This window comes from Doryrhamphus excisus, linkage group LG2 (genome assembly GCF_037039965.1).
Source record: "Doryrhamphus excisus strain RoL-2023G ecotype Guam linkage group LG2, RoL_Dexc_Guam_v1.1, whole genome shotgun sequence".
NCBI lineage: Eukaryota > Metazoa > Chordata > Actinopteri > Syngnathiformes > Syngnathidae > Doryrhamphus > Doryrhamphus excisus.
The window spans coordinates 28,408,370-28,433,250 of NC_136358.1; the positions used below are offsets into that span (position 1 = coordinate 28,408,370).

At 43.8% G+C, this 24,881-nt stretch overlaps 3 protein-coding genes across 8 annotated transcripts; 2 read left to right on the forward strand and 1 right to left on the reverse strand.

The window, feature by feature from the left end:
• Window positions 1–123: 123 nt before the first annotated feature.
• Window positions 124–5,407, forward strand: dcun1d3 (defective in cullin neddylation 1 domain containing 3). The gene is made up of 6 exons (XM_058061673.2): window positions 124–558; window positions 665–678; window positions 1,455–1,538; window positions 1,650–1,700; window positions 1,989–2,551; window positions 2,931–5,407. The coding sequence occupies exons 5-6, from the start codon at window positions 2,100–2,102 to the stop codon at window positions 3,466–3,468; spliced, it is 990 nt and encodes a 329-aa protein (XP_057917656.2). The 5' UTR covers window positions 124–558; window positions 665–678; window positions 1,455–1,538; window positions 1,650–1,700; window positions 1,989–2,099; the 3' UTR covers window positions 3,469–5,407.
• Window positions 5,408–5,511: 104 nt separating this feature from the next.
• On the forward strand, window positions 5,512–21,655 carry katnip (katanin interacting protein). 6 transcript variants are annotated; one of them, XM_058061665.2, is made up of 31 exons: window positions 5,533–5,630; window positions 5,929–5,970; window positions 6,072–6,198; window positions 6,372–6,521; window positions 7,144–7,226; window positions 7,312–7,490; window positions 8,746–8,858; window positions 8,929–9,030; window positions 9,172–9,324; window positions 9,442–9,682; window positions 10,295–10,420; window positions 10,500–10,633; window positions 10,805–10,911; window positions 11,008–11,104; window positions 11,179–11,385; window positions 11,973–12,110; window positions 12,909–13,737; window positions 13,832–14,593; window positions 14,663–14,871; window positions 15,114–15,189; window positions 15,273–15,450; window positions 16,163–16,328; window positions 16,420–16,589; window positions 16,681–16,745; window positions 16,825–16,935; window positions 17,140–17,279; window positions 17,351–17,452; window positions 17,525–17,685; window positions 19,417–19,443; window positions 20,054–20,139; window positions 20,220–21,655. In XM_058061665.2, the coding sequence occupies exons 4-31, from the start codon at window positions 6,504–6,506 to the stop codon at window positions 20,276–20,278; spliced, it is 4,839 nt and encodes a 1,612-aa protein (XP_057917648.2). In that variant the 5' UTR covers window positions 5,533–5,630; window positions 5,929–5,970; window positions 6,072–6,198; window positions 6,372–6,503; the 3' UTR covers window positions 20,279–21,655. The 6 variants fall into 6 exon arrangements, with proteins under 6 accessions (XP_057917647.2, XP_057917653.2, XP_057917654.2 ...); XM_058061664.2 differs by lacking the exon at window positions 5,929–5,970 and having other exon boundaries at window positions 5,512–5,630; window positions 6,038–6,198; XM_058061670.2 differs by lacking the exon at window positions 5,929–5,970 and having other exon boundaries at window positions 5,512–5,630; window positions 6,038–6,198; window positions 8,749–8,858.
• On the reverse strand, window positions 21,365–24,205 carry cox6b1 (cytochrome c oxidase subunit 6B1). Its single transcript, XM_058061675.2, has 4 exons — window positions 24,046–24,205; window positions 23,444–23,554; window positions 23,168–23,268; window positions 21,365–21,559 (listed from the first exon to the last, which is right to left on the reverse strand). The coding sequence occupies exons 2-4, from the start codon at window positions 23,547–23,549 to the stop codon at window positions 21,506–21,508; spliced, it is 261 nt and encodes an 86-aa protein (XP_057917658.1). The 5' UTR covers window positions 23,550–23,554; window positions 24,046–24,205; the 3' UTR covers window positions 21,365–21,505.
• Window positions 24,206–24,881: the final 676 nt, after the last annotated feature.

The following is a 24,881-nucleotide window of genomic DNA, read 5'->3' on the forward strand; positions in this document are numbered from 1 at the left end:
AGACACACTTTTTAAATTAGAGAATGTTTCCATGTTTATTTCAGAAAAAAATATTGTTTAAATATAGCTATATTTCACGCTTATTCATTAGTAGTAGTATAAAATGATACATCGCGCGGCAGTATATCAATTTCTTAAGAAGCTCTTGAATGTGACATCGACTAATCATGTCATTCAGTCGTTGGTGTTGGTTTTTTTTTTAGTTTTTCATTATGGCCGCAATTTCGTATTTACGAGCGTTGTCGTCCCCTAGAATGAAAGGATAATCGTCAGCAGCACTGAGGTGCAGATCAGCTGTTGGGTGCTTGGAACAGGGAGGAAGTGATGCAGGAAAATGCCCGTGATGAAGCTCCACTAAAAGGGGGAAGCACAAAGAAATAGGCTGCTGTAATTTGTCAGTCTCCCCTAAGTCCTTTTGAAGAGCGACCAATAATCGAAGACAAATTGTTTAAAGACGCTGTCTAGGTTCAGCCATGTATTGTATTTTTTTATTGCGCTGCCATCGATGTACATTTTGAAGTTATTCTTTTTAGCTGCCTGCTAGCTTGGCAAGCTAATGTGAGTTAACGCGACGAGTTTGCCTCAATTTATTTCTGCCCGTACTTTAAACGTGTAACATTTCTTTTGTTTTCTCTGCTATGTTGGTTTTTATTTCGCACTATAGCGCTTTCCAAAAAGGTGAGTTTCTTTAAGACAGTTCTCTTGTGTTTTAATCGGACGACTTAGCTTAGCTGATAGCTAACTTTTATGCTAGCTAAGGGCCACACAGTTCGTTTGTAAATAGCATAATGTCTGCAACGGTTATAGCTTGACTTGAAATGCAATTTGATATGGTAAAGTGTTGAAATATTTATGTTTGTGGTCGAAAATACTGCGTCGCTGGAGTCGTTACCTCAAGAACCTAACGCTAACTTTGTTAAAATGACTCTTTGGGGTTCACATTTATATTAATAAAGCATCTGTGTCGTGTTTTGAATGCGTTTTCTGAATTGAATTGCATAATTATCCGGGCTTATGTTAGCTGTGTTAGGTGGAGCTCCACTGGCCAGTGCACTTAATGAAGACTTGCCTGTACATGCCCATAGAAAGGCAAGTGCAATAGCTTCGACTCAATGCAGAATAGTATTTCCGTAATCAAAGCGTGTCTGTGCAATGTACAGGGGCAGGATCCGTCATAAAATGTGCTACGAAGTTTGTTGATATTTTTGGTATAGTTAATAGATGTAACGATATGTTTAATAAGGCAAATAAATATCGATTTTCCACCTCACTATCAACCAAAACAGTGCCTGTTATTACAAGTGACATTTTTTATACAGTGTGTGAGTTCTAAAGTAGTTGTGGCGGGTGAGCGTTGAACCATCTTTGTCCCATCGCAGCATGTCTGCAACAAAAATAGACCTGCAGGTTGGATTTCTGCTTATGATGACAAGACCCTGTCTCTTTTCATTCAGCATTGCAGATGTCAAGGTCACAATGATGGAAAAGCACAGAAAGGGACTGTGATCTTTGGCTGATGCCATCTGAGGCAATAGTTTGTAAGTAACCGGCCATATTTTTTTTTTTTTTACACATTATCAACCTTTTCACTTCTAATGTCTATATTATCGTGTATTTTTATGTTTGCTCTCTCTGATTCTTATTTTTAGGGTTTTTACAAGTGGCAGTATAAGACCTGGATCGTGGTATATTTGGCACAGGTGGTGTGTTTTATTAGATGTTCCTCTAAGTTTTAAAGTGTTTTGGAGTGATTACAGTTATACTGTATCAAAAAGTATTCACACACTGAATGGACTTTCTACATTAATTTAAAAACCCTTCACAAAAGTATGTCATTTATATTAAGTTATATTAAGTTGGCCCTTCAATCACATCTTGATCTGTTTTATTTCAAATCCACAATGGCTGTATGTAAATGAAGTTCTATTCACTGTCCAAATGCATCCGACTAGTATGGAGCAACATGCTAACATCGTTCTCTACCTTAGGCCTGAGGGTATGTTGAGACATTTGGACAGGCCAGAGCAGAGGCGTCTAGGTGGTTCCGACGGGGACTGAAGGTGAGGGGGATCGACAGACAGGTGACCAGGCAGGAAGACATGGGCCAGTGTGTCACCAAGTGCAAGAATCCGACGTCCTCGCTCGGTAGCAAGAGTGGCGACAAGGAGAGCGGTTCCAAGTCTCACCACAAGAAAGGCAGCTGCGCGGGTAGCGGCGGAGGCCACAAGGAGGATCCCAGCGTCCCGAACAGCAGCAGCAAGCCCGGCAACGAGCTGTCGAATGGCACAAAGGCCCTTGAGGTTACCGTGGAGACGCCCGTTATTTCGGCGTTAATGGGAGACTTGCGTAAGGAGGAGAGTCCGGATAGAGACGGGCTGTCCATAAAGCACATCGAGGAGCTGTTTTGTTGCTACAAGGATGAGCAGGAAGACGCCATCTTGGAGGAAGGCATGGAGAGGTTCTGCAATGACCTGTGTGTGGACCCGGCAGAATTCCGTGTGCTTGTTCTCGCATGGAAGTTTCAAGCAGCCACCATGTGCAAGTTTACAAGGTGAGCAAAAAAATCAAGCTCATTGTGTGACCTTTGAGGCTCAACAGGGTTCCCGGGTTCTACCTGCTGATTATCATCACATTTTGTACAAAATTGCGCAACGCTAATATTTTGCATTGTGTGGAAGTGCATCTTGCATTGCCCCCACCATCACCATCACCACCACCACCACCACTACTTCTGCCAAATGTCAGTGTGTACTTCAGCTGAATAGAAGAACCTTCCGTTTGAGTCATGGTTGACTTCCCCCTCTCTGATTTGTATTAGCTCAGCACTTTTTTAAAGGTGGTACTGTGCAGGGGAGAAGCACCAACTGTCAGTAGTTTCAAGTGAATTGTCAACATCATTCCGACTTACTGTCTTTCGTCTGCTTCACTAGGAAGGAGTTTGTTGAGGGCTGCAAGGCAATCCAGGCAGACAGCCTTGAAGGTATCTGCTCCCGCTTCCCCTGCATGCTACTGGATGCCCAAGGCGAGGAGAACTTCAAGGACCTGTACCGCTTCACCTTCCAGTTTGGCCTGGATGCAGACGAGGGCCAGCGCTCGCTACAGCGGGACATTGCCATTGCACTGTGGCGCCTGGTGTTCACCCAGGACACGCCTCCTCTCCTGGAGCACTGGCTGGACTTCCTGGCGGAGAACCCATCAGGCGTCCGCGGCATCTCGAGGGACACGTGGAACATGTTCCTCAACTTCACCCAAGCTATCGGGCCCGATCTGAGCAACTACAGCGAGGATGAGGCCTGGCCTAGCCTCTTTGACACCTTTGTGGAGTGGGAATTGGAGCGCAGGAAAAAAGAGGAGGTACTCATGGCTAAAGATGGAGAGGGGATGCTGACCGAGACGGCGTGTTCTCCTAGCACAGACAGGCTTGAAACAGAGGGCAGTCGTGGATCACAGACGTGGGGGGGACACTGACCAGCAAAGAAGAAATGTTCGTAAGGGAGGAAACATTCATGTAAACTGCACATTTTCAACCATGGGATGAATATTAGTATTACCATTACATCTGGTCATTTTTCTGTTGGGATGGGATTCCTGCATTGCAGTTTTTGTGTTTTTGAAAGGGCTCTATGAACTGACATTTTAAGCACTTCTATTTAAGTTATTGCTAGAACCCCGCTCCCTGTGTGTGTTTTTAAAGGAAAACTGCCCTTTTTGGGAATTTTGCCCATCATCTGCAATTGTTATGTAAGACATGAACACATGTCTTTCTCTTTTATGTGCAGAGAGACTCACCTATGCCGCCTGCAAAGACCACACCTCCAACAAGGTTTATGGTTTTATATACATGCTGTTATGGATCATGTAGTACCGGGTATGTTCTTCATAGCACGTAATAACAGTATTTTGGTCCTTGTAAGCATTCCTGGACGTTCCTTCCTGGGCGCATTGATTTCATATAGAAACGCCTACTCCTAGCATTAACTTTTCCAAACTCAAAAATAAAAACATGTACTAATGCCTAACATTAGTAGTGGTAGGCATCGAGAGAGTGACGTTGACATGCTGCGGGCGAGTGTGTGGTGAACCTAGTCTAGTAGCAAGCCAGTCTGGTGTGGCAAGGTATCAGTACCCCAATAATGTAGTTTGACCAGCATAACAATGTTGATGATATTATATGTAAATTGAGCATTGTTGGCACTTTTTGTTTTTGCAGAAAACTTTATAGGCGGAATGTGTTTCCCGTTACGTGCAGTAATGAGCTGTCTCATTAGAACGCACAGAAAAGAGAGACATCCAGTATGTGTTCATGTCTCACATAAGGATTGCGGATGATGGGCAAAATTCCAAAAAAGAGAAGTTTTCCTTGAAGTGGCAGGGCTTGGCAATTTTACTCGCACCTACCTACCATAACACAACAATCTTGGCTTGGTTAAAAAAAGAAAAAGCCATAACATTACTATTTTATAAATTATTCCTTTTGATCTGGTCACACTGCTGATTTGTTTTGTATCTTGAAGGGGGGGGGGATCCACAATTTTGGAAATTTGAGGCTGATCTGAATGGGAATAATGTGGTTTTATTGTTTGCTTCTATTTTGCAGTGCTGTGAGTATGGAAATAGTTGCACTAGTATTGCCTTTACCACTGTTGGCCTGCAGCAACATGGCAAACAGATCTATTCTATTCCAAGGGCATTTTATATCTGGAGATACTGTAATTCATTTGACGGTTTCATTTGCATCCCTACCAATACCTGCTGAAAATCCTGTTTCCTTGGTAACTTACCCACCCTTCAATTTTGGAGAAGTTGTGTTTTGAGTTCCAAGTGAGGTTTGCAGCTTGTTAAAACAGTCTACAATGCTCCCTGTTGACCTCTTGATACCCACAAATGTCCATTTCTTTTCAAGAAGCAGCTGAGCGTCTACGACACAATGATGCTGCCGTTTGCTTGAAACCAAGCAATGTGTTGGTCAAGATGCTCAGTCCTGTTACAGTACATGCAAAGCTTAAAAATGTTTACCTCCAGGTGGTCAAGGATTGACACAGCCTATACAAAAAAAAGTGCACATGTCACAGTGTTGACTGGTGATGGCTCCATCTAATAAGATTGCACAAAACTCTTGTGGATGGCATGCTAGCTCGCTATATTTGCAACACTTGGCACAAATTGATGTCAGCCGCATTAATTCCATTTAAACCTTTCACAGAGTGTAGATTAATAGATTGGGTTGTTGGTGGGTGAATGAGCGCTAAACCAGTCTGCTATGAATCGTGTGGTAAGAGAACGAACATAACCTGATCTATTTAGTTTACGTCCACAACGGTTTTATTTCAGACCTCATCTTATCCTTTTTATATGAACTGTATTGGTTTATAATGAATAAACACAGTGTTGAACTTGTGACTGTTGCCGGTGGAGGTTTGTGTGTATTAATTAATCATGAGTTAAAACTGCTCCATGTTCAAGAGGCTTTTAAAGCGTTTGGGTTGCAGGGTGATAAGGGGGCGTGTTCTAGACGCCTGTGGCTCCTCTGATTGGTGGAGCGCGACACTGGTAACCCATCACAACACTGGACACATGAGGAACACAGGCGTTCATTTTTAAGTAACTGCTAACAAAACAGTCACCAAAAGGTAAGCTTTTCTTGTAATATATATCTAACTAGATGCTGGGATTTACATTATAGTTGTTTCCCATTCGGGTTTGTCGTTAAAACATTAAAGGTGGGCTCTCCTTGGCTAGCATTACGTTATTAGCATATGCTAACTATGTTGTCTGTGCTGGTTACCGTTTTTTTGGTAAATAATATAACTGTATTATTTGTGTGTGGTAAATGTTGATCCCTAAAAGCTATGTACTGTCATGTATTCGTGAGCCTATGTTATGCTACAACAACAACAAGTCTAATGTAACCCTGTTTCTCAATTTTAGGCTAACGTCATTGAATATTATATTTCAAACACATGTTTTCAGGTATATCTTATTATATTTAAATACTATGTTGTGGATATTTGTGTTCCGTTGCTGCCTATTGTGATAGGTAACCTTGTGGCGTTATCTGTGTCCATCCGAAGCGTGTATTCATAACCTCATAAAAGCCATGCTTTAGTTCTGGAAGAATGCTCGACCAAGATGGATGCCTGTAGGAAAACAACCTGGAAGCAAACAGGCAGCGCCTTCGAGGCACTGAAACGGAAAAGGGTTAGTTTGTCATCCGTTTTCATTATGTAGGAACGCACGTCACATGTAACAAAGCAACTGTACTGTATCGAGACACAACAACATAACAAGACAATTAATCTTAAATGCTAATTAACACAAAAACACCGGGGACCATGTTAGCTGCAATACTCAATCAATGTGTCTTCCTACAGCTTTCCATGACTCTTTATACATGGTGGATGCAGCCCTCTTGATTCCTGGACGGATCTCCCAGGTCAAGAAGGCGCTGCAGGTGCTTTTTCCGAGGGTACAGAAACGCACCACAAAGGTGATGTGGACGGCGCATGATGGACAATAACGAGGTAGGCCACGTTTGCTTGGCGTGTCGACTCATCTCGGTTCAATTCACAGTTTGCTGCTCTTTTTTACTCTGCACGTCACGAAGGAATCTCTTTACTGTCCCCTTTTATCTCTTGACTTGTATTTCAGCTCTTATAACGACTGTTCTGTGTTCCTCTGTGCTGCTTGTTTTCTGCTCCCCCCCCTCCCCTCCCCATGCTCTTTGACAGATGCTGTAGCCTAGCTGGCCTCTGGTCATTTTCAAGTAGGGGATGCTGGGGGTTTTCATCTTTCTTCCTGCTGATGTTGCATGATACCAATACCAATGATGCGCCTTCCACGTAATCTAAGTGCTTAGTTGCTGTAAGTGATGGTAATCCATGCATTTCTGATGTTGCTGGCACATATTTTTAAATTTGTAGTTCATTTTAATATTGTCACAAGGTCTTTATGCACTCTTCTAGCATACACACTTGAGCAACGTAGTAGAAATTAGTAGATTGCAATATATTATCATGAAAAGCACTTTGACCCAATCTTGTCTCGTGATCTGAATGTCTCATGACACTCATATTTAATATTGATTCTTTTGATGACATAGGCATTCCTGACCTCCTTTTTTGAATTGTTTTTGTGCACTTGAAGGTGAGGAAAGCGTACCAAGGAAAGAAGCCCGTTGCGGATGACATTGTGGATGAATATTTAATCACTCTCCAGCACAAGAACAGGTGAAGCTCTTGGGGCAACACATGGATTATATGTCACAGACAAATTCTTCTGAGGTTACGCTTCTAAGTTGTTTTTGGTCCACAGGATCCTGAGCCGCCTCAAAGCCAAAGGCCCCAGAGAGATAGAGCTGGAAAGGCTTGAGCAAGGCTTTTCTCTTTATTTTAATGGCGCCAATGCGGAATCTTGCACGAGGCCACGCAAGAGCTCCAAGCACAACAAGCCTGCCAGCGCCACGCCTGTTTGGAGGACCGCACGTACAGCAGGTGAGCACATACTGGACCTTAAGTGACCCGTAAACACAGGCCAGAAACTGGGAGTAAATTTATTCATCCAATTTGCTATTATGATGTAACCAGGCTCAGAAATGGTCGGATCCCTGTGTCCACCATACCCAACACGCTCATCCACACTTCCTCACAGCCACCGTCATTTACAGGGGGATCTTGAACACAATTCCTGTGTGTATTTCCTAAGTGCTAATTTCCCAAGTGTATTTTGTGCCACACATTTCCCCCCATAAGAGTGAGTGATAAGAATATCCTATTTATGTTTATTTACACCCGCATATAGACACATTGGTAAGCCGTTTTTGGTGATGATTGCAGTGTCCCTGAATGCATCTCGCGTTGTTGTTGTTGTTGGATCTATTTAAAGTAGTCTGTGCACAGCTTGTGTAGCAGTATTGATTTACTATGCACTGAAAAAGAGTCAACACACGGCCATTATGGGTTCCAATAGTGTCACGGTCTGGGGCTGCATGAGTGCTGCCGGCACTGGATTACTGCGGATCATTGAGGGAAATATGAATTAATTTTATGATAAAAAAAAAAATGTACGGCACGGTGTCCGAGCGGTTAGCGCGCAGACCTCACAGCTAGGAGGGTTCAATTCCACCCTCGGCCGTCTCTGTGTGGAGTTTGCATGTTCTCTCCATGCATGCGTGGGTTTTCCGGTTTCCTCCCACATCCCAAAAACACGCTAGGTTAATTAGCGACTCCAAATTGTCCATAGGTATGAATGTGAGTGTGAATGGTTGTTTGTCTATATGTGCCCTGTGATTGGCTGGCCACCAGTCCAGGGTGTACACCGCCTCTCGCCCGAAGACAGCTGGGATAGGCTCCAGCACCCCCCTGCGAGCCTCGTGAGGAAAAAGCGGTAGAAAATGAATGAATGAATAAAAAATGTATTCTTCAAACAATTTGCCCATCGTCATCGTGTTACACTGTAATTACGTTTGCTCATGAACCCGCCGTATTTTTGCCTCTTTGGCCCCCACCATACGGAGCGCTTGTTAATAGCCACAACTCATGAGACCGTACTTGGCACGCCACGATTCCCATGCCCAGTCCTTGCTGAATAAATGATAGTGACAGTTTATAGCTTGCAGCAGGTTGTGTCTGTCCCTCCTCTTATGTGCCGTGGACCATCTGCATGCATAATTGCGTGTTCCATCTGTGCACAAGCAAACGCCGCACGGCACACTCTCTCCATGTTCCTTTTTGTGCTGTGACTCATCAGCAGATGTCTCTCAAAGCGCCTACCAGCTAAGTGAAGATAGTCATTTGGAGGACGGCCACAAGCAGAGGAGCCACACAGCCCCAGGAAAGGTCCAGAGGAAAGAATGGGTGCAGGTACATACCTTTATTGGCACTTTCCATCCTTCAGCTGGAAATTTTTTTTTTTTTTTAATGTTTCATGCAGGATTCTGTCAGAATCCGAACAGAGGATGGACAGAGTTTGAAGATATGCCCAGAAAAACGTTACTCTGATGATTTTGAGCCCTACGAGAGCATAGACATGGAGGTAGAGTGCACAAAGAACCCAGCTTATGTGTGGGGGTGTTTTCTATTAAGGGGAGGGGCTGTGTGTGTGTGTCAGCTGCAGCTGTCTGTACTATTTAGCATCTCTCCATCTCTGCCGTTTGCCCCCCTTCCCATCACACAGAGCTCCGGCCCACGCTCGCCTCGGACTCCCTGCTCGCCGAGGGACACCTGTAAGCATCATTTGCGCTGCCTCGGTTCCAGGCCCGAGAGCCAAGGAGGACAAGCAAATCAGGAACACAACGAGAAGGTTCTTCTCAACCTTGAGGAAGTAAAGGTGTGTGGGGGGGGGGATGAACGAGGACAATTCCATAATGTACGTTGATGGTTTGCATATGGGTGTGTGCACCTGCTTGATTGACAGTTTACGCCGACCTTTCTCTTTCTAAACAAGGTTTTAAGACGCAGCTTGGAAAACAGCATGAGGCGCAGCAGCCGCGGCTCGGCAGGGGAGGAGTCAGACGAAGAGTGGGTGGAGGAGCAAATTGAGCGGGAGGAGAGCACGGAAAGTCTAGACGAACTGGGACTTCCCGTGTCATCCTCCAAGTCTTCCTCTGACGCACGGCCCAGCACTTCCCATAGCCATTTAGAGCCAGCGGACCTGATTGTGCTTGACTTTGGACCTGCACCTAAAGGTGGGTGCCACTATGGAAGGAATGGATTGAGTAAGGAAATCAAACAATGCACAACGATGAGCCAATTCAAGAAACAATACAAGCAGTTGATGTTTGCTAAATACAAGGATGAAGAGTCTTGAACCAGTCATGATGTGCTATATATATCACTATATTGACACGCACTATGGTACCCATTATGGCATTGGATGCTCATATCACCGAGTACTTCGGTACGGGACAAAAATAAAATTACAAATTAAAAAAACATGTATGGTCATATCACCTCGAACTTCGGTATGTGACAAAAATAAAAAATAAAAATAAAAAAAACATGTACGGTCATATCACCTCATATTTCAGTACGTGACAAAAAAAAAACTATAATAGGAAAGCAGGAAGTGAACAAATGTAACAGTTACTGATTGTAAAAGTACCAGATGGAGGGGTAGGATTTAATAAGCTTTGCTTCTTCCTACTCCTTTTGGGAACTGATTATGGGATGCACTCAATTGTAATCTGAAGCATGTTCAAATGAAGTAAAACCATTACCATTACAAAAAAACCCTGATGGAGACATCTCTAGTATATACTTATATGCTTATTTTTTTATCCTCCCCCCATTATATCTAGGTCGTAAGCTTGAGCGTTCATTGTCTGCAAAGAGGAAGGAAAAGAGTGACTCATTCGTACCCTGTAAGCCAATGTTGGTGAAGAGCAAAACCTTGGATAGACCGCCTTCCAGCTGGGAGAGTACAGGTAAGTATTTTAGCAACATTTAAAAACACGTTTCTGCATACTACAGGTTCGATATCAAGATCACATGTGTGCTTTTGAGGACCTACAGGTCAGGCGGAGAGGGAGAGGCCTCCGTCAGCAGCCAGGAGGGCTTACACCGAGGAGGAAAACCCTGATGAGGTCCAAGCCATCCAGAGAGAAAACAAAAGTCCTGAGCTCTTCCCTCACAACATGGTGTGCATAACACCCCCCCCCCGCCTTCCTCCATTATGACCTCATTCCCACTTTCACTGTATGCTTTTAATCTAGTCACAGATTTGGCTCGGTACTAAACCTTATCCCAAAAGCTTTTTTTTTTTTTTTGTGTGCGTCTGACTTTTTTCCATTCTGCTTCGCTTGATCCAGGGCAGAGGGCACCAGATGATGAACGGCTTAGTGCAGCGCAACAGCAACAACCGAGAGGATGGCAGTGTCACTCTGGCCATGCAGAGAATCAACCTCATGGGCTCCAGGTTTGATGACATGAACATGACCGAGACCGAGACGCAAAAAAAGCAATTCCACCGCGCTCTCCGCAGCACGTTGATGTGCGTCATGTCACATTTCAGGGAGCAGCACAAACTGCTCAAAGCCTTGGAGGAGCTGGAAGCTGCACCCTCCTTCAACGTTCCTCAGGGTTTCAAAACAGACCGCAGCAAAACGCCGGTAAGTAAGGCACCCCCGGGTCAGCGTTCCTTGACTCAACAGTCCTCGAGAACTTTCCGTCGTCATTATGGCAGCCGAGGCGCTCCCAGGAGGTCACCCCTGCTCTGTACATCACCATGGAGATTCTGTCCAACTGGGGCCACAAACTGCAGGTCGGTCTGACTGAGTTGCAGTTTTTCGGCCCCGCCAACAAGAAGCTGTACGTGTCGCCTCATGACCTCGACATCAGGAACGCAGACTATCCTGGCAATCTGGCGGCACTCATCAATGGCAAGGCGAAGGTAGGTCTGGTCTTGTCACACATTCTATTTATCGAGAACTTCAGTTTCTGATTATGATTATTTTATTATACGTTGAAAATGACTTGGCTGCACGGCGGTTGAGTGGTTAGCGCGGTTGAGTGGTTTGCATGTTCTCCCCGTGCATGCGTGGGTTTTCTCCGGGTACTCCGGTTTCCTCCCACATTCCAAAAACATGCGAGGCTAATTGGCCACTCCAAATTGTCCATAGGTATGAATGTGAGTGTGAATGGTTGTTTGTCTATATGTGCCCTGTGATTGGCTGGCCACCAGTCCAGGGTGTACCCCGCCTCTCGCCCCAAGACAGCCGGGATAGGCTGATTTCATTCATAGAAAATGAATGAATGAATGAATGAAAATGACTTGGGTGCACTTTCACAAGCTATGATGATTCAGTTAATATAGTCACTTAATAATATGTATTACATATTATGGTGGTATGTAAGAACTGTGCTGCATCATAATGAGTTTAACCATTTGAATACATTTATTCAGTAACGTGGAATGGCACTATCCAGTGACAAAACTACATGCAGTACTACCTGATGATTTTACTTGTGGGTTTGCAGACGACAAAGGAGCGCCACATGTGGACGTGTCCCTTCCACCCTCCCGTCCAGCTCTACTTCATCATCCGTAACATGGAGCGCTCGGCAGATTTTGGAGTATCTCGCATCAAAATCTGGAACTACAACAGAAGCCTCAACGTCAGTAGCTTTGCCTTCCCTGTCACTTCACATCAGTTGTGTTTTCTTTCATTTTCCGGCTCTGCTTCGTGCTCGTGTGTTGTCTTTAAGATAATGTGGGGGTGACCTTTTTTGTGTGGTTACGTCAAGGGGTGCAGTTCCCTTTTAATCGCTGGCTGTGCTGCCACTCAGTCTGTCTAAATGTGGAGCAGTGGGAGATTAGCCCGGAAGATTAGCGTAAGAGGAAACGTGGGCTTGTCTTTCATCCTCGCGGCTGTTCATTAAGTGCTACTGCCCGATAGGTATTGTTTTTGCTTTTTTCTTTTAGTCCACCATAATCATTTTCTTAAAGTGTGGCTGATTCTGAGTGAGTTGCTTGACCCCGTCAGGTAAGGAGATGCGAGTGGGGGAAATTCTAGGTTTGAGTTGGTCGTTGGTTCTTCGCCAGGAGGATCAGGCGGGTTTAGGTTGTAATCATGTCTTGTTACCCGCAAGGGCTACTTAGTGCTAACTACCCTGGGGAACAAATGATTCTAAATGTATGGCGTGGTCTCAAACAAACGGTACATGAGATGGACATTTGTGTAGTGTGTGTGTTGTTTTGCGCTACTGATGTCACAAAGCCAGTTAGCTGGCGGTAATTCATTCTTTTAAAAATATCTTTCTTTATAACGTTGAAGTGGACGTTTGGAAACCTGAAAAGGCAACTAATCTTTGATATGATTTGGTTCCAACCCGTCTTTGAGCTCTATGCAAAGTGCGTTATAAATAGAATGAGTTATTATTGCAACTCAAAGTAGTTTTTTTTTTTTCTTTCAGGAACTCGACATCGGTGCACGTCATATAAAACTGTACCTGAACAGCACGCTGGTCTTTGAGGGCGAATTGGAGAGGGGCTGCGGCAACCAAGTCTTTGACTACAGCACCACAATTGAGCTCCAGGATTTCCAGGCTTCAGACTCTTTGTTTTCCAGCCCTTCATCTTCAGGACACAATCTACGTGGGGCCACCCCCCAGCGGCATGACGACGATGATGATGATGATGAAGGCAGCAGCACGCACCAGCACCACATTTCAGCCCTGCCGACATCTGATGCATCAAACCCAGCGATGATGGACACGCAGGAAGGTCCGCACATGCCTCTTCCGCCCATTTCTAGTCGGCGCTCCTCCGCACAAAGGAACTCTTTTGATCTCTTCGCCTCAGAGGAGCGCCCCCCTCACAGGCAGCAGACCGACCACTCGGCCCCCGTGGCGCAGACGGTCACCATGCAGCCGTCGTCCTCTCGAATGACCCCGCAGTGGCTGCAGCCGTTGAAGAGAGCTGCTCCCGAGGGCTGCGAGGCCAGCAGAGAAAAGCCACGATGGCTGGTGCCTCAGCAACCCGCAGAACCCAAATCTCCATCGTCTTCGTCCTCGTCATTGCTCCCGGAGTTGGCTTGCAACCCAGGCCGGGTGTGCAGGGGAGCGGAGAGGGCGGCAAACGGAGCTCAGTGGAAGGCGGATTCTTTGGACACGAGTTGCGACCTGCTGGAGGAGCTCGGAGAGCCAAAGCAGGAGCGGCCCTTCAGCGGGCGAAGGAGCTCTTTGCGAAGCAACAGGCCGATGGAGGAGCAACACATAAAAGCTGCTGTTGTGTCAAACACAGGTTCATGAGCACTTTGTCACATTTGCGTACCAATTAGCTCGACACTTATAGGCCGGCCATGATGGATGACCTTATTTTGTTTTGTTCTCTGCAGAGGCGGCAATCAGCACCAGCAGGAGGCAGCGCACCCCGAGGCCCCTTCTGCACAGCCACCAGGATGACAGCCTCATGGAGTCCTGGGACTCCCTCACCAAGTTCAACCAGTGCCAGCGTGGTCGCATCTCCAACATGGGCTTCGAGGGAGACATCTTTGATGACTTCCAGCAGCAACACAACCGCAGCCCCTCTGCGGACCCCATCAGCTCCTCCACCGCCTCTGCGCGCCCAGCTTCCTCCTCCTCGGCTGCCCGGGAACTCCCATGTGAGGTCCCGGACGGAGATTCCTTTATGGAGGCAGAGGAAGAGTTTGAGATCCCCGTGCTTCCCAAAGGCCAACAATTGGTCATTAACATCGTGTCCACCTGGGGGGACCGCCACTATGTTGGCCTCAACGGCCTGGAGGTTTTCAGCTCCAGCGGAGAGCCCCTCCAGCCTGCCCACATCACCGCCGACCCCCCAGACATCAACGTACTCCCGGCTTACGGCAAGGACCCCCGCGTGGTCACCAACTTGATCGACGGCGTCAATCGCACGCAGGACGACATGCACCTCTGGCTGGCCCCGTTCACACCTGGACGTAGCCACGTGCTCTTCCTGGACTTTGGACATTCCTACCAGGTTGCCATGATCCGTGTGTGGAACTACAACAAGTCGCGCATCCACTCTTTCCGAGGGGTGAAGGAGGTGGAGATGCTGCTGGATGGGCGATGCATCTTCAGGGGCGAGATCGCGAAAGCTTCTGGGACGCTCTCTGGAGGTATGGAGGAAATCTACTACAGGTTTCTTGCTTTTGTTTGATTCCCAATCCACACTTTTCTGAATGCAGGATTGGATCAGTTCGGAGACACTATTTTATTCACGACTGATGACGAGATCCTGGAGGCAATGTCCCGTTTTGATGAAACCTTCCTCAGTGAAAACGAAGGCTTGAAAAATCCAGTGTACGAGGAGGAGCTGCAGAGACCGCGCACTGCAGATGGAGAAGGAGAAGAAAGACCTTTCACACAGGCTGGCTTTAGAGAGGAGGACCTTGCCGTAAGTACCCTGGCCTCACTAGTTGGGATCATGTGTTCCAAGATCCGATATTGGCTTCCCCTAGGAGATCGGGCCGATCCGGCTGCCTAATCATGTCCGTAGCAACGGGCTACATACAAACATGCTAGGTGCGGTGATGCGCCTCACCCAAAGCTGGTTGCCACATTTACCGCGGTGTACCGTGGAGACGTTATTTCACTTTGGACTTCGAGCAATATGTTTATTATTGTGGTTTCTTTCAGCTGAAACTTCATCTCAACGCCACCGTGAGTCAGTCTGAGAACACGGAGCAGATTCCTGGGATGTACACTGGAAAGTGTGAGCAAAAATATCTTTTGTCTTCTTTTCAGCGTCAACACATTGCAACCACTGAAATATTTCCCTCTGCTCAACGCCACCAGGCCTTCGCCTGGAGTTCACGTCAACGTGGGGCGACTCTCACTACATGGGTATTACAGGACTGGAGGTGGTGGGAAAGGATGGAGAGGGTTTACCTTTGGACCTCAGTATCATGGCCGCCTCACCCAGGGACCTCAACGACCTGCCTGAATACAGCCATGACTTGCGTACCCTTGATAAGTATGTCTGACATATTCATGAAACGGTTTTCCCCCAAGCGAGTCATTTATTGATAGTTAGTGGGGGGAGGTTTTGTCCGGATTTTGAAAAAGAGGGGTCGTCTTATATTCGATTCAACGCTTGATGCTTATATACACTTATATACAACATAAGGTGGCCAGAAATCAGAAATCACTCCACACTCTTTATTGCTCTCTGGTTCTACCATATCTTACTTATTGTGTAGAAATATGAGCTAATAACTATAAAAGCACGTCATTGGAGAAATATGATCTCAGGGAAGAAGTACATTTGAAACACTTCTATGCTAGGACTACGTTATGCTAGCCATAGCATTTCAGTATGTGGACTCAAACTATGGAATGGATTGAGTAAGGGAATCAAACAATGCACAACGATGAGCCAATTCAAGAAACAATACAAGCAGTTGATGTTTACTAAATACAAGGATGAAGAGTCTTGAACCAGTCATGATGTGCTATATATATCACTATAAAAAAAACTTAAACTATATGATGAAAGCAGGAAGTGAACAAATGTAACAGTTTCTGATTGTAAAAGTACCAGATGGAGGGGTAGGATTTAATGAGCTTTGCTTCTTCCTACTCCTTTTGGACATGTGGAACTGGGAACTGATTATGTGATGCATTCAATTGTAATCTGATGCATGTTCAAATGAAATGAAACCATTACCATTACCATCACTTCCCAGGATGATAGACGGCCACAACATCACCACCGATGACCATCACATGTGGCTGATCCCTTTCTCCTACGGAGAGTCCCACACCATGACCATCACTTTTCCGCATCCCCAAACCATCGCCGGGCTCCGCATTTGGAACTATAACAAGTCCCCCGAGGACTCGTATCGAGGGGTAAGACAATAACAGCAAAGGTGTTTCTCCATCAGGGACATTGGCGGCTGTATTTTTGTTTTATTTGGATAATAATACTGTTTCCGCTCAGGTGAAAGTGGTCCATCTGATCATGGATGATGTGGCCATCTCCCCGGTGGAGGGCTTCCTGATCAGGAAGGGACCAGGTAACTGTCACTTTGACTTTGCTCAAGAGATCCTCTTCGTGGACTACATCCAGACGCCCCCAGACGGCAAGAACGCCGAAGAGTACCCCAACAGGTACCTACACGCTATTTCCGATATTTGTGTTCTTTATTAATAAGAGAAACCGGTTCAATTCCCACACACACACACATTGTGTCCACTTCAGACGAAGCGCTAAGAGAGCAGAACGAGCCAGCATGGATTATGAAGCTCCCATCATGCCTTGCGGTTGTATCCTTTTCAGGAGACACAACCCGTATAAAATGAAGCATTAAAAATCCAGTTTAGTTTTCCTTAATTGACCTGCCAGTCATCTTTCAGCTGCAGCTGTTAACCACCTGGGGGGACCCTTACTACATCGGCCTCAATGGGGTGGAGTTCTACAACCAGAACCATGAGAAGATCAACCTCAGTGACAACAGTATCTTTTTTTTTTTGGGTCCATCCATCTATCCAGGAACATTCCATCCATCCATCCGTCTCTCATTAACTATGAGAGGCATCGTCATCTTTTAAGACAACGTTTTCGATCCCTGCCCTCGAAACAGCGTCGTCTTCCAAACCGACTCCAGATAATCCGTTTGAATGCATCTCCATGACATAGTGGTTCCTCAACGTGTGCCAGACATTGCAGCCTTCCCAGATAGCGTCAATGTGCTGGACAACGTGAGCGGCGACGTGAGGACTCCAGATAAATTAATCGACGGCATCAACAGCGCACAAGATGGCCGACACACCTGGTTGGCTCCTGTGCTGCCTGGGCTGGTGAGGATGTGACGATGGAGAGGAGATGTTTGTTGTCATTTCTCTTCTTTCAAGCTGCTGTTTGTATCCAGGTGAACCGCGTGTATGTCATCTTTGACCAACCGGTGACCGTGTCCATGATTAAACTGTGGAACTACTCCAAAACCCCACAGAGGGGGGTTAAAGAATTTGGGGTGAGCTTCTTTTTTTTTTTGTAAGGCAACAAAGCTTCCTGTACTTACTGTACAGTATGTCTGTGTTCCTAGCTGCTAGTGGACGACCTCCTGGTGTACAACGGCATCTTGGACAGCGTCAGCCACGTGAGCCACGGCATTCTGCCCACGTGCGACGTCATGGTGCCGTACCACACCATCCTCTTCACCGACAACGCTTACATTGCACACCGCGAGAGGAACACCGTCATCAGGTAAGCCTGCATCGTAGGCCACAGCGTTAGGTGGAGTTTGGGAATGTCTCTTGGAGATGAAGAAAGTAGCGAGCTAGCTATCTAGACATCTAGCTAGCTAGGAACATTCCATCCATCCATCTAGGAACATTCCATCCATCCATCTAGGAACATTCCATCCATCCATCCATCCATCTAGGAACATTCCATCCATCCATCCATCCATCTAGGAACATTCCATCCATCCATCCATCCATCTAGGAACATTCCATCCATCCATCCATCCATCTAGGAACATTTCATCCATCCATCTAGGAACATTTGATCCATCCATCCATCTAGGAACATTTCATCCATCTAGGAACATCCATCCAGGAACATTTCATCAATCCATCCATCCATCCAGGAACATTTCATCCATCCATCTATCCAGGAACATTTCATCCATCCATCTATCCAGGAACATTTCATCCATCCATCTATCCAGGAACATTTCATCCATCCATCTATCCAGGAACATTTCATCCATCCATCTATCCAGGAACATTTCATCCATCCATCTATCCAGGAACATTTCATCCATCCATCCATCCAGGAACATTCCATCCATCCATCCATCTAGGAACATTCCATCCATCCATCCATCTAGGAACATTTCATCCATCCATCTAGGAACATTTCATCCATCCATCCAGGAACATTTCATCCATCCATCCAGGAACATTTCATCCATCCATCCATCCATCCATCTATCCAGGAACATTTCATCCATCCATCTATCCAGGAACATTCCATCCATCCATCCATCCAGGAACATTCCATCCATCCATCCATCCAGGAACATTCCATCCATCCATCCATCCATCCAGGAACATTCCATCCATCCATCCATCCAGGAACATTTCATCCATCCATCCAGGAACATTCCATCCATCCATCCATCTAGGAACATTTCAGCCATCCATCCATCTAGGAACATTTCATCCATCCATCCATCTAGGAACATTCCAGCCATCCATCCATCTAGGAACATTTCAGCCATCCATCCATCTAGGAACATTTCAGCCATCCATCCATCTAGGAACATTTCATCCATCCATCCAGGAACATTTCATCCATCCATCCATCCATCCATCTATCCAGGAACATTTCATCCATCCATCCATCCAGGAACATTCCATCCATCCATCCATCCAGGAACATTTCATCCATCCATCCAGGAACATTCCATCCATCCATCCAGGAACATTCCATCCATCCATCCATCCAGGAACATTCCATCCATCCATCCATCCAGGAACATTCCATCCATCCATCCATCTAGGAACATTTCAGCCATCCATCCATCTAGGAACATTTCATCCATCCATCCATCTAGGAACATTCCAGCCATCCATCCATCTAGGAACATTTCAGCCATCCATCCATCTAGGAACATTTCAGCCATCCATCCATCTAGGAACATTCCATCCATCCATCCATCCATCCAGGAAGATAAAAAGTGACCAGTCAATACAAAGCGGTTCATTTAGGCTAGATGGACATGATACTGACCTCCTATTGGCTGGTATCATGTATTAAAATGAGTACCTGTAAAAAGTATATACTGTATGTGTACTATACAATGCAGAATTAGCATGAGGTGAATAAATAATGGCCCCAAATATTAGTAAGACTTTAATGCGAGTGGAAAACCATAAAATAAGAAGACCATTTGTCGTATGAACCCGGCTGTGTTCTTCTCTACTTCAGCCCCCATGGCAGCAGACACGTCCAGCAGTGAGTAACAGCTCCCCCTTGTGGCCACTCCTCGCAATGACGATGTCAAGCCCCCAGTCGCCCTTTAGAGAGGAATTCTATTTTGTGGGGGAGAATATTGCCCATTATTCCCAATCCTTATGTGAAACATGCATGAACACATATTTATGTCCCGCTTTATGAGCTAGCTAGCAACGAGCGTCATGGGAAATGCTTATTTTCACGCTAAAGCCCTCACAAAAAAAGTGTTCCATTTAGATAACTGACTTGTATATTAACCAAGCAACAGTGATATTGATATTATTATTAATATTATTATTATTGGGGCACCTAGCATAAAGGGCTTCATAGTTGAAATATGTGTATCCCAATGACAGCATTGTTAGCTAGCTCATATTAACTTGTTTTCTCGTGTTATAATGCACACAAAAGGGAAAGAAATAAGGACCGTGAATGATGGGCAAAATCCCCCCCCCCCCCCAAAAGTGGAGTTCCCCTTTAATTGTAGTAACCCACCTGGTTCCCCTTTTTGTTTGCAAAAATATGTATTAGTATTTCCTCCTCGCACAGTTACTCAGTTTTCTTTCTAGTGTTGATATACTTCCATGATCTTGTTCTTGTCCTGTTGCAGTAATTACGTGGAGGACCAGGATGTGAAGATGACTAACGAGAACCAGATAGTTCATCATAACAAGAGGAAGCAGACAGCAGACCCAGGTGAGCACCGTAAAAAAATTGTATTTACTCTATATAGCTACTGTAAATATTTTGTCTTTTTTTTTTTTTTTTTTAAAAAGCTCTTCGGCCTAAAACCTGCATGACCGATGTCGGCAAACACGGACAGAGGCGGTACTGACGGATGTCACATGTCGCCCCCTTAAACGAAGACTCCAACGCGGCGACGCGCACGTTGAAGAGGACACCATTTTTGCACCGATCACAACGGGTTTGCTTTGCACACGCATCCAATATTCTTATATTCCACTTTATGGTTGGAGAACTCCCGCGTACATTTTTAGTCTCTCCCGGAGTGCCAGGCAAAATAAACCAGTCAGGCTGCATTCCGCCAGCCTTATTACCCGTGCCTGTTTACTTATCTCAAACTGCTAATTGACACCGTGCTGCACATATTTGCTGCCTGTGGCGTGTAAATACATCCATATCATAACTACTCTAATAATAATAATAATAATGTTGATTGAATCCACCGATAACCAAATGCAAGGCTATGCAGACACGAACAAGCAGGGACGCGCTTATGTTTTATCTTGTCGTTCAAAGTACGTGTTTGACTCCGCTAAAGTAGCTTTGTAGTATAAATAAAATCTAGCTTTAGCTTAGCCGTTCTAACTCCAAGTGACCTTTTTTTATTCAAGTTTAGCAACATCAGCAATTTACAAGATTTCCCACCAGAAAGGCGACTTCTAATATGCAGAAACTTGACCTCAAGTTGACCTCCATGATTACACAGACGGACACATTTTGATGTACTACAAAACATTTCAATAGGGATGTCGGATATTGGCTTATGACACATGACATATATCTCCCGTAGTGGAATGAACACATTTTTTAATATCGGTTTTCATGATTGGCGGCCATTTTTATGCTGATAATTATCAGACATCCCTCCCTACATTTGAAGGAATATTTACTCGTTGCATGCACAAAAACTCTCACTAGCTGTATTCATTCTCTTAAAACACCACAAACTTAGTAAATAAATCATCCTCTACACTCCTTGTACTGTATTTCAAGTGTATTTTCAGTATATTAACAACATTAATCAGCATGATAGGGACAGGGGGAAAAAAATCAAATTTATTTTTCTAATCTTGTCTAAACCTGTATATGAAATCTAGGCTTATTTGAACATGGAAAAATAAAATGTGTATCTATAAACCATGCATGGTCCGTATTGTTTTCACGTATGATGAAGGACAGCAGACCAGGGTAGACTTGATAGATATTTATTATAGGCTCTGTTGGGTCCTTTAATGGCGCTTGTGAGGAATGAGCATTCAGTGGTAGTGATGGAGCTACACGCTCTTTTTAAGTGGCTTCGGAACACTGCACCTCCGATTCAGATTTTTCCAGGGAATGTCCCCTCTTCTCTCTGTTCGTCCCATTTCTGGACCTAAGAGACATTATTTAGTACTGTCAATTTTTTTTATATTTTCACTAAGAATACACATGTACAGTGAATAAACAAAGTCATTTGTATTACAATGAATATAAAATGGCGGTGGTTGACCATTTCATGTTATGGTCAGGTATTCACTTATTCCGCTAACATTTTAAGGGTATGTTTGATTTTTAGAATGGAAAATGCAACATTGAATTTAAGCGATGCTGTTGAATGTTTTATAAAAATGTCAGTTTTCCAAAAAAAAATTATAAAAAATGAAAACTTATTATTTAAAACGATAAAAACAAATATCCTGAAAACATTTCGTAGCAGAATAATTACATTTTTCTCATGAAACACAACACAAAAAAACTCTAAACTTATTTAACAATAAAAAATAACTTTAAAATGGCAACATTTTTAATAATGCATTTGATCATTTTTAAAACTAACCTTCAATCTTTTTTTTGAAAAGCTAAATTATACATTTTACATTTTTATAAATGTTAAAAAATATTAAATAACTTTTTAATACAAAAAATTAAAAAAATTGTAACCTTACATGTGTTAAGGTACATTTTTAATATAAAGAAAATAAATAAATAAATGTACCTTAAAACATGTTGAAACATTAAGCTTTTTAAACAAAAGCTTAACAATATTTTTAATATATTTTTTTTATATTAAAAATGTACCTTAAAAGATGTAAGGTTTAACATTGTTAAAATATTGTCAACAAAAACATTAAGCTTTTTAAACAAAGCTTAACAATGTTTCAAGATATTTTTAATGAATATATTTTCTTTATATTAAAAATTACCTTAAAACATGTAAGGTTACTAATGCCGGATGTTTTTTTAAATATAAAAATACACCATAATAAAACGTTTAAGGTTTTCAAAAAGTACCTATTTACAATATGTCATTTGTCATCGTTGGTACACATTGGCTTTATATCCACTAGGGGGCGTAGTTGCCTCTCCATCCGTTTGTTGCCATTCCAGTTGAAACCAGACGTTTGTTTACATGCTGTACATGACTTGAACAGACTCACCATCTGAAGCTAAATCAGACTCAACTTTTTCCCTTTTAGGACCGTTATGATGACTTTAAACTATTTTATTTGCTAAATGCTGCACTTATGAAAGAACATTTTATCTTTTGACATCCATTTCCTTAGACTCTGCTAGCACGGCCTTTGGGGTCAAGCGTCTTTGGTATCTTTCCGCGGATTCAAGGATCTGGAAATTGCAACCGAGGGATGAACCAGACTTGTGGAGCTCCACACTTCTTCTCCTGGGATCTTTTTCTTTTTTCCCCATAAAGTTAAACAAGGATACGGTGTTTGGGGTGTGGTTTTAGATTCCCGATTATCTTTTCCCCACATTGTTAAAAGACTGTCATCTTTGTGTTTTATAAACTTTTGACTTTGAAGAACTGACTTTTACAGTATATGTACACTTTTAGTCATGTTTAGCATCACGTCCACACTTTTATTTGTATTCTATACGAAACACTAGTTTATTTTTGGATAACGATAACAAATGTGATGCTATTTTTCATAGAATTTTACCCCGATGATTGCTATAAATCAGTAAAAGAGTGGGGGGTATTTACCCAGGACATGGGGCAGAGTGATTTGTAAACCCTCTGGTACCAGTCGCACGGGGTGTTGTCCACACCCTTTGCATCCAGAGCCTTCTGGCAGCGATGGTAATCTATTAATAGATGAATAACAATACTAATCATAATACAGTGAAAGACTGCGTGACCTCAATCCTGGTTTTGGGAGCAAAGAAAGTTGAACTTTAAATGGATATCTCTGTTTTCATATGCACTTATGAGGCATTTTTTTTTCAATAACATAATATTGTGACCTTGACCTCGTCTTACCCAGATAGTTGGACCAGCAGTTTCTAGTCTGGTTCTGGTTGGGGAATCTCGCATCAAATGGAGCAGTGCGATAATTCTCAAGTTTGGTCTGAATGTCTTCAGCCATTTTCACTGATTTAAAAAAAAAACACACAAACACAACAGGAGACTAAATAAGTCGTGCTAAATAATTCTTATATCTGAGGCATCGTAATTGACCTATTAGCATAATCCGGCCATATAGGCTAAAACTGGCAGTGTTATGTTTGTAAAATGATCCTTTCTAATAATATCAATCCGAATGTAAAACAGCCTCAAATTGTCATGGCGCCTTCAGGAACATGAAGGTAAACGGTCGTCCAAATAGGAAAAACAGGCTTCCTGTTTATCGATAGTGAAGGACTGCGATCATTAAAAAGCTTTTAAAATCATTTTTTATGCAGTGTAGTACACGTAAAATACAATTAAACCAAATAATGCCAATACCTGAAGATGACATGATAAGATCTTAAGAAATAAAAGTGCTAATCCGGAAATTGAACAGCATTACGTCCTCAGATTGTATTGTCGAATGCTATAATTAATCATAAATCATAATTTTAAAAATGATATACCAACGTTACCTTGGTGCTAGTAGTAATGTGAAGGTCTGAGTCACTTTTACAGCGGCGAGGTGGAAGTGTGACGTTCCAGTCATAAGCGCGCTCCCGTGAACGCACCACCAGCACTGCACTACTGCCGCCGTGCAGAGTAATGCTACCGATATGGCGGATTGGCGGATACATCGGGTCACATTCAAACACTTTTTTTTTTGGGCGCCACTGGCACCGACTGGCCCAATTTGGGGGTTGATGGACCTTGTAAAGGGGGGTTAAATTGATCTCATGTGTTGTGTTTGTGTCTAATGCCATTTTGTCGTATAGAGTTGTGGACTTTGCAATGCGGAAGTGTTGTGTTCGGTTGTTGTTAATCATCAGCTGGACTTTAGATGTACCTGAACGCGTCGTACAGGTTGTAAAGAAAAAGTGTAATATTTTACACAAAATGATACCCACTTCCGGTTCTAAGAGAGATCATTCGAGGTGGTGCGACTGTCATTGTGGTGACTTAGTGACCCACGTCATATCACATGTTGACAGTTGTACGTGACTGACTTCAATGTGCACATGGAATCACGTATGCAACATAACCCGAGCGTTTGCTCCACTGCGCATGCGCAACTCGGGATGCAGCGCGAGGATACTTGGGACAGTAACAATTTTCAACACAAGGGGGAGACAAAAGTACACATGAACTACAAGTGCAGTTCGATTACAATAAGACTACTTTGAAGACCTTAATTTCAATAGTTCCATTCTAAAAGTGAAACTTAAAAGAAAAACAAGAGTTAAATATTTAAATATTGAATTTCTTCCTAATTTTGATGATAGCTTTCTGCTAACAAAACCCCCAAATGCCA

Bases quoted from the DNA above. Each gene is read 5' to 3' on its own strand.
- dcun1d3 (XM_058061673.2), top strand. From the start codon at position 2,100: ATGGGCCAGTGTGTCACCAAGTGCAAGAATCCGACGTCCTCGCTCGGT. The intron at 2,552-2,930 runs GTGAGCAAAAAA...CTGCTTCACTAG, and splicing joins ACCATGTGCAAGTTTACAAG to GAAGGAGTTTGTTGAGGGCT.
- katnip (XM_058061664.2), top strand. The intron at 7,227-7,311 runs GTGAAGCTCTTG...TTTGGTCCACAG, and splicing joins ACTCTCCAGCACAAGAACAG to GATCCTGAGCCGCCTCAAAG. The intron at 10,421-10,499 runs GTAAGTATTTTA...TGTGCTTTTGAG, and splicing joins TTCCAGCTGGGAGAGTACAG to GACCTACAGGTCAGGCGGAG.
- cox6b1 (XM_058061675.2), bottom strand. From the start codon at position 23,549: ATGGCTGAAGACATTCAGACCAAACTTGAGAATTATCGCACTGCTCCA. The intron at 23,269-23,443 runs GTAAGACGAGGT...ATCTATTAATAG, and splicing joins CTGCTGGTCCAACTATCTGG to ATTACCATCGCTGCCAGAAG. The intron at 21,560-23,167 runs GTAAATACCCCC...AATGTCTCTTAG, and splicing joins CACTCTGCCCCATGTCCTGG to GTCCAGAAATGGGACGAACA.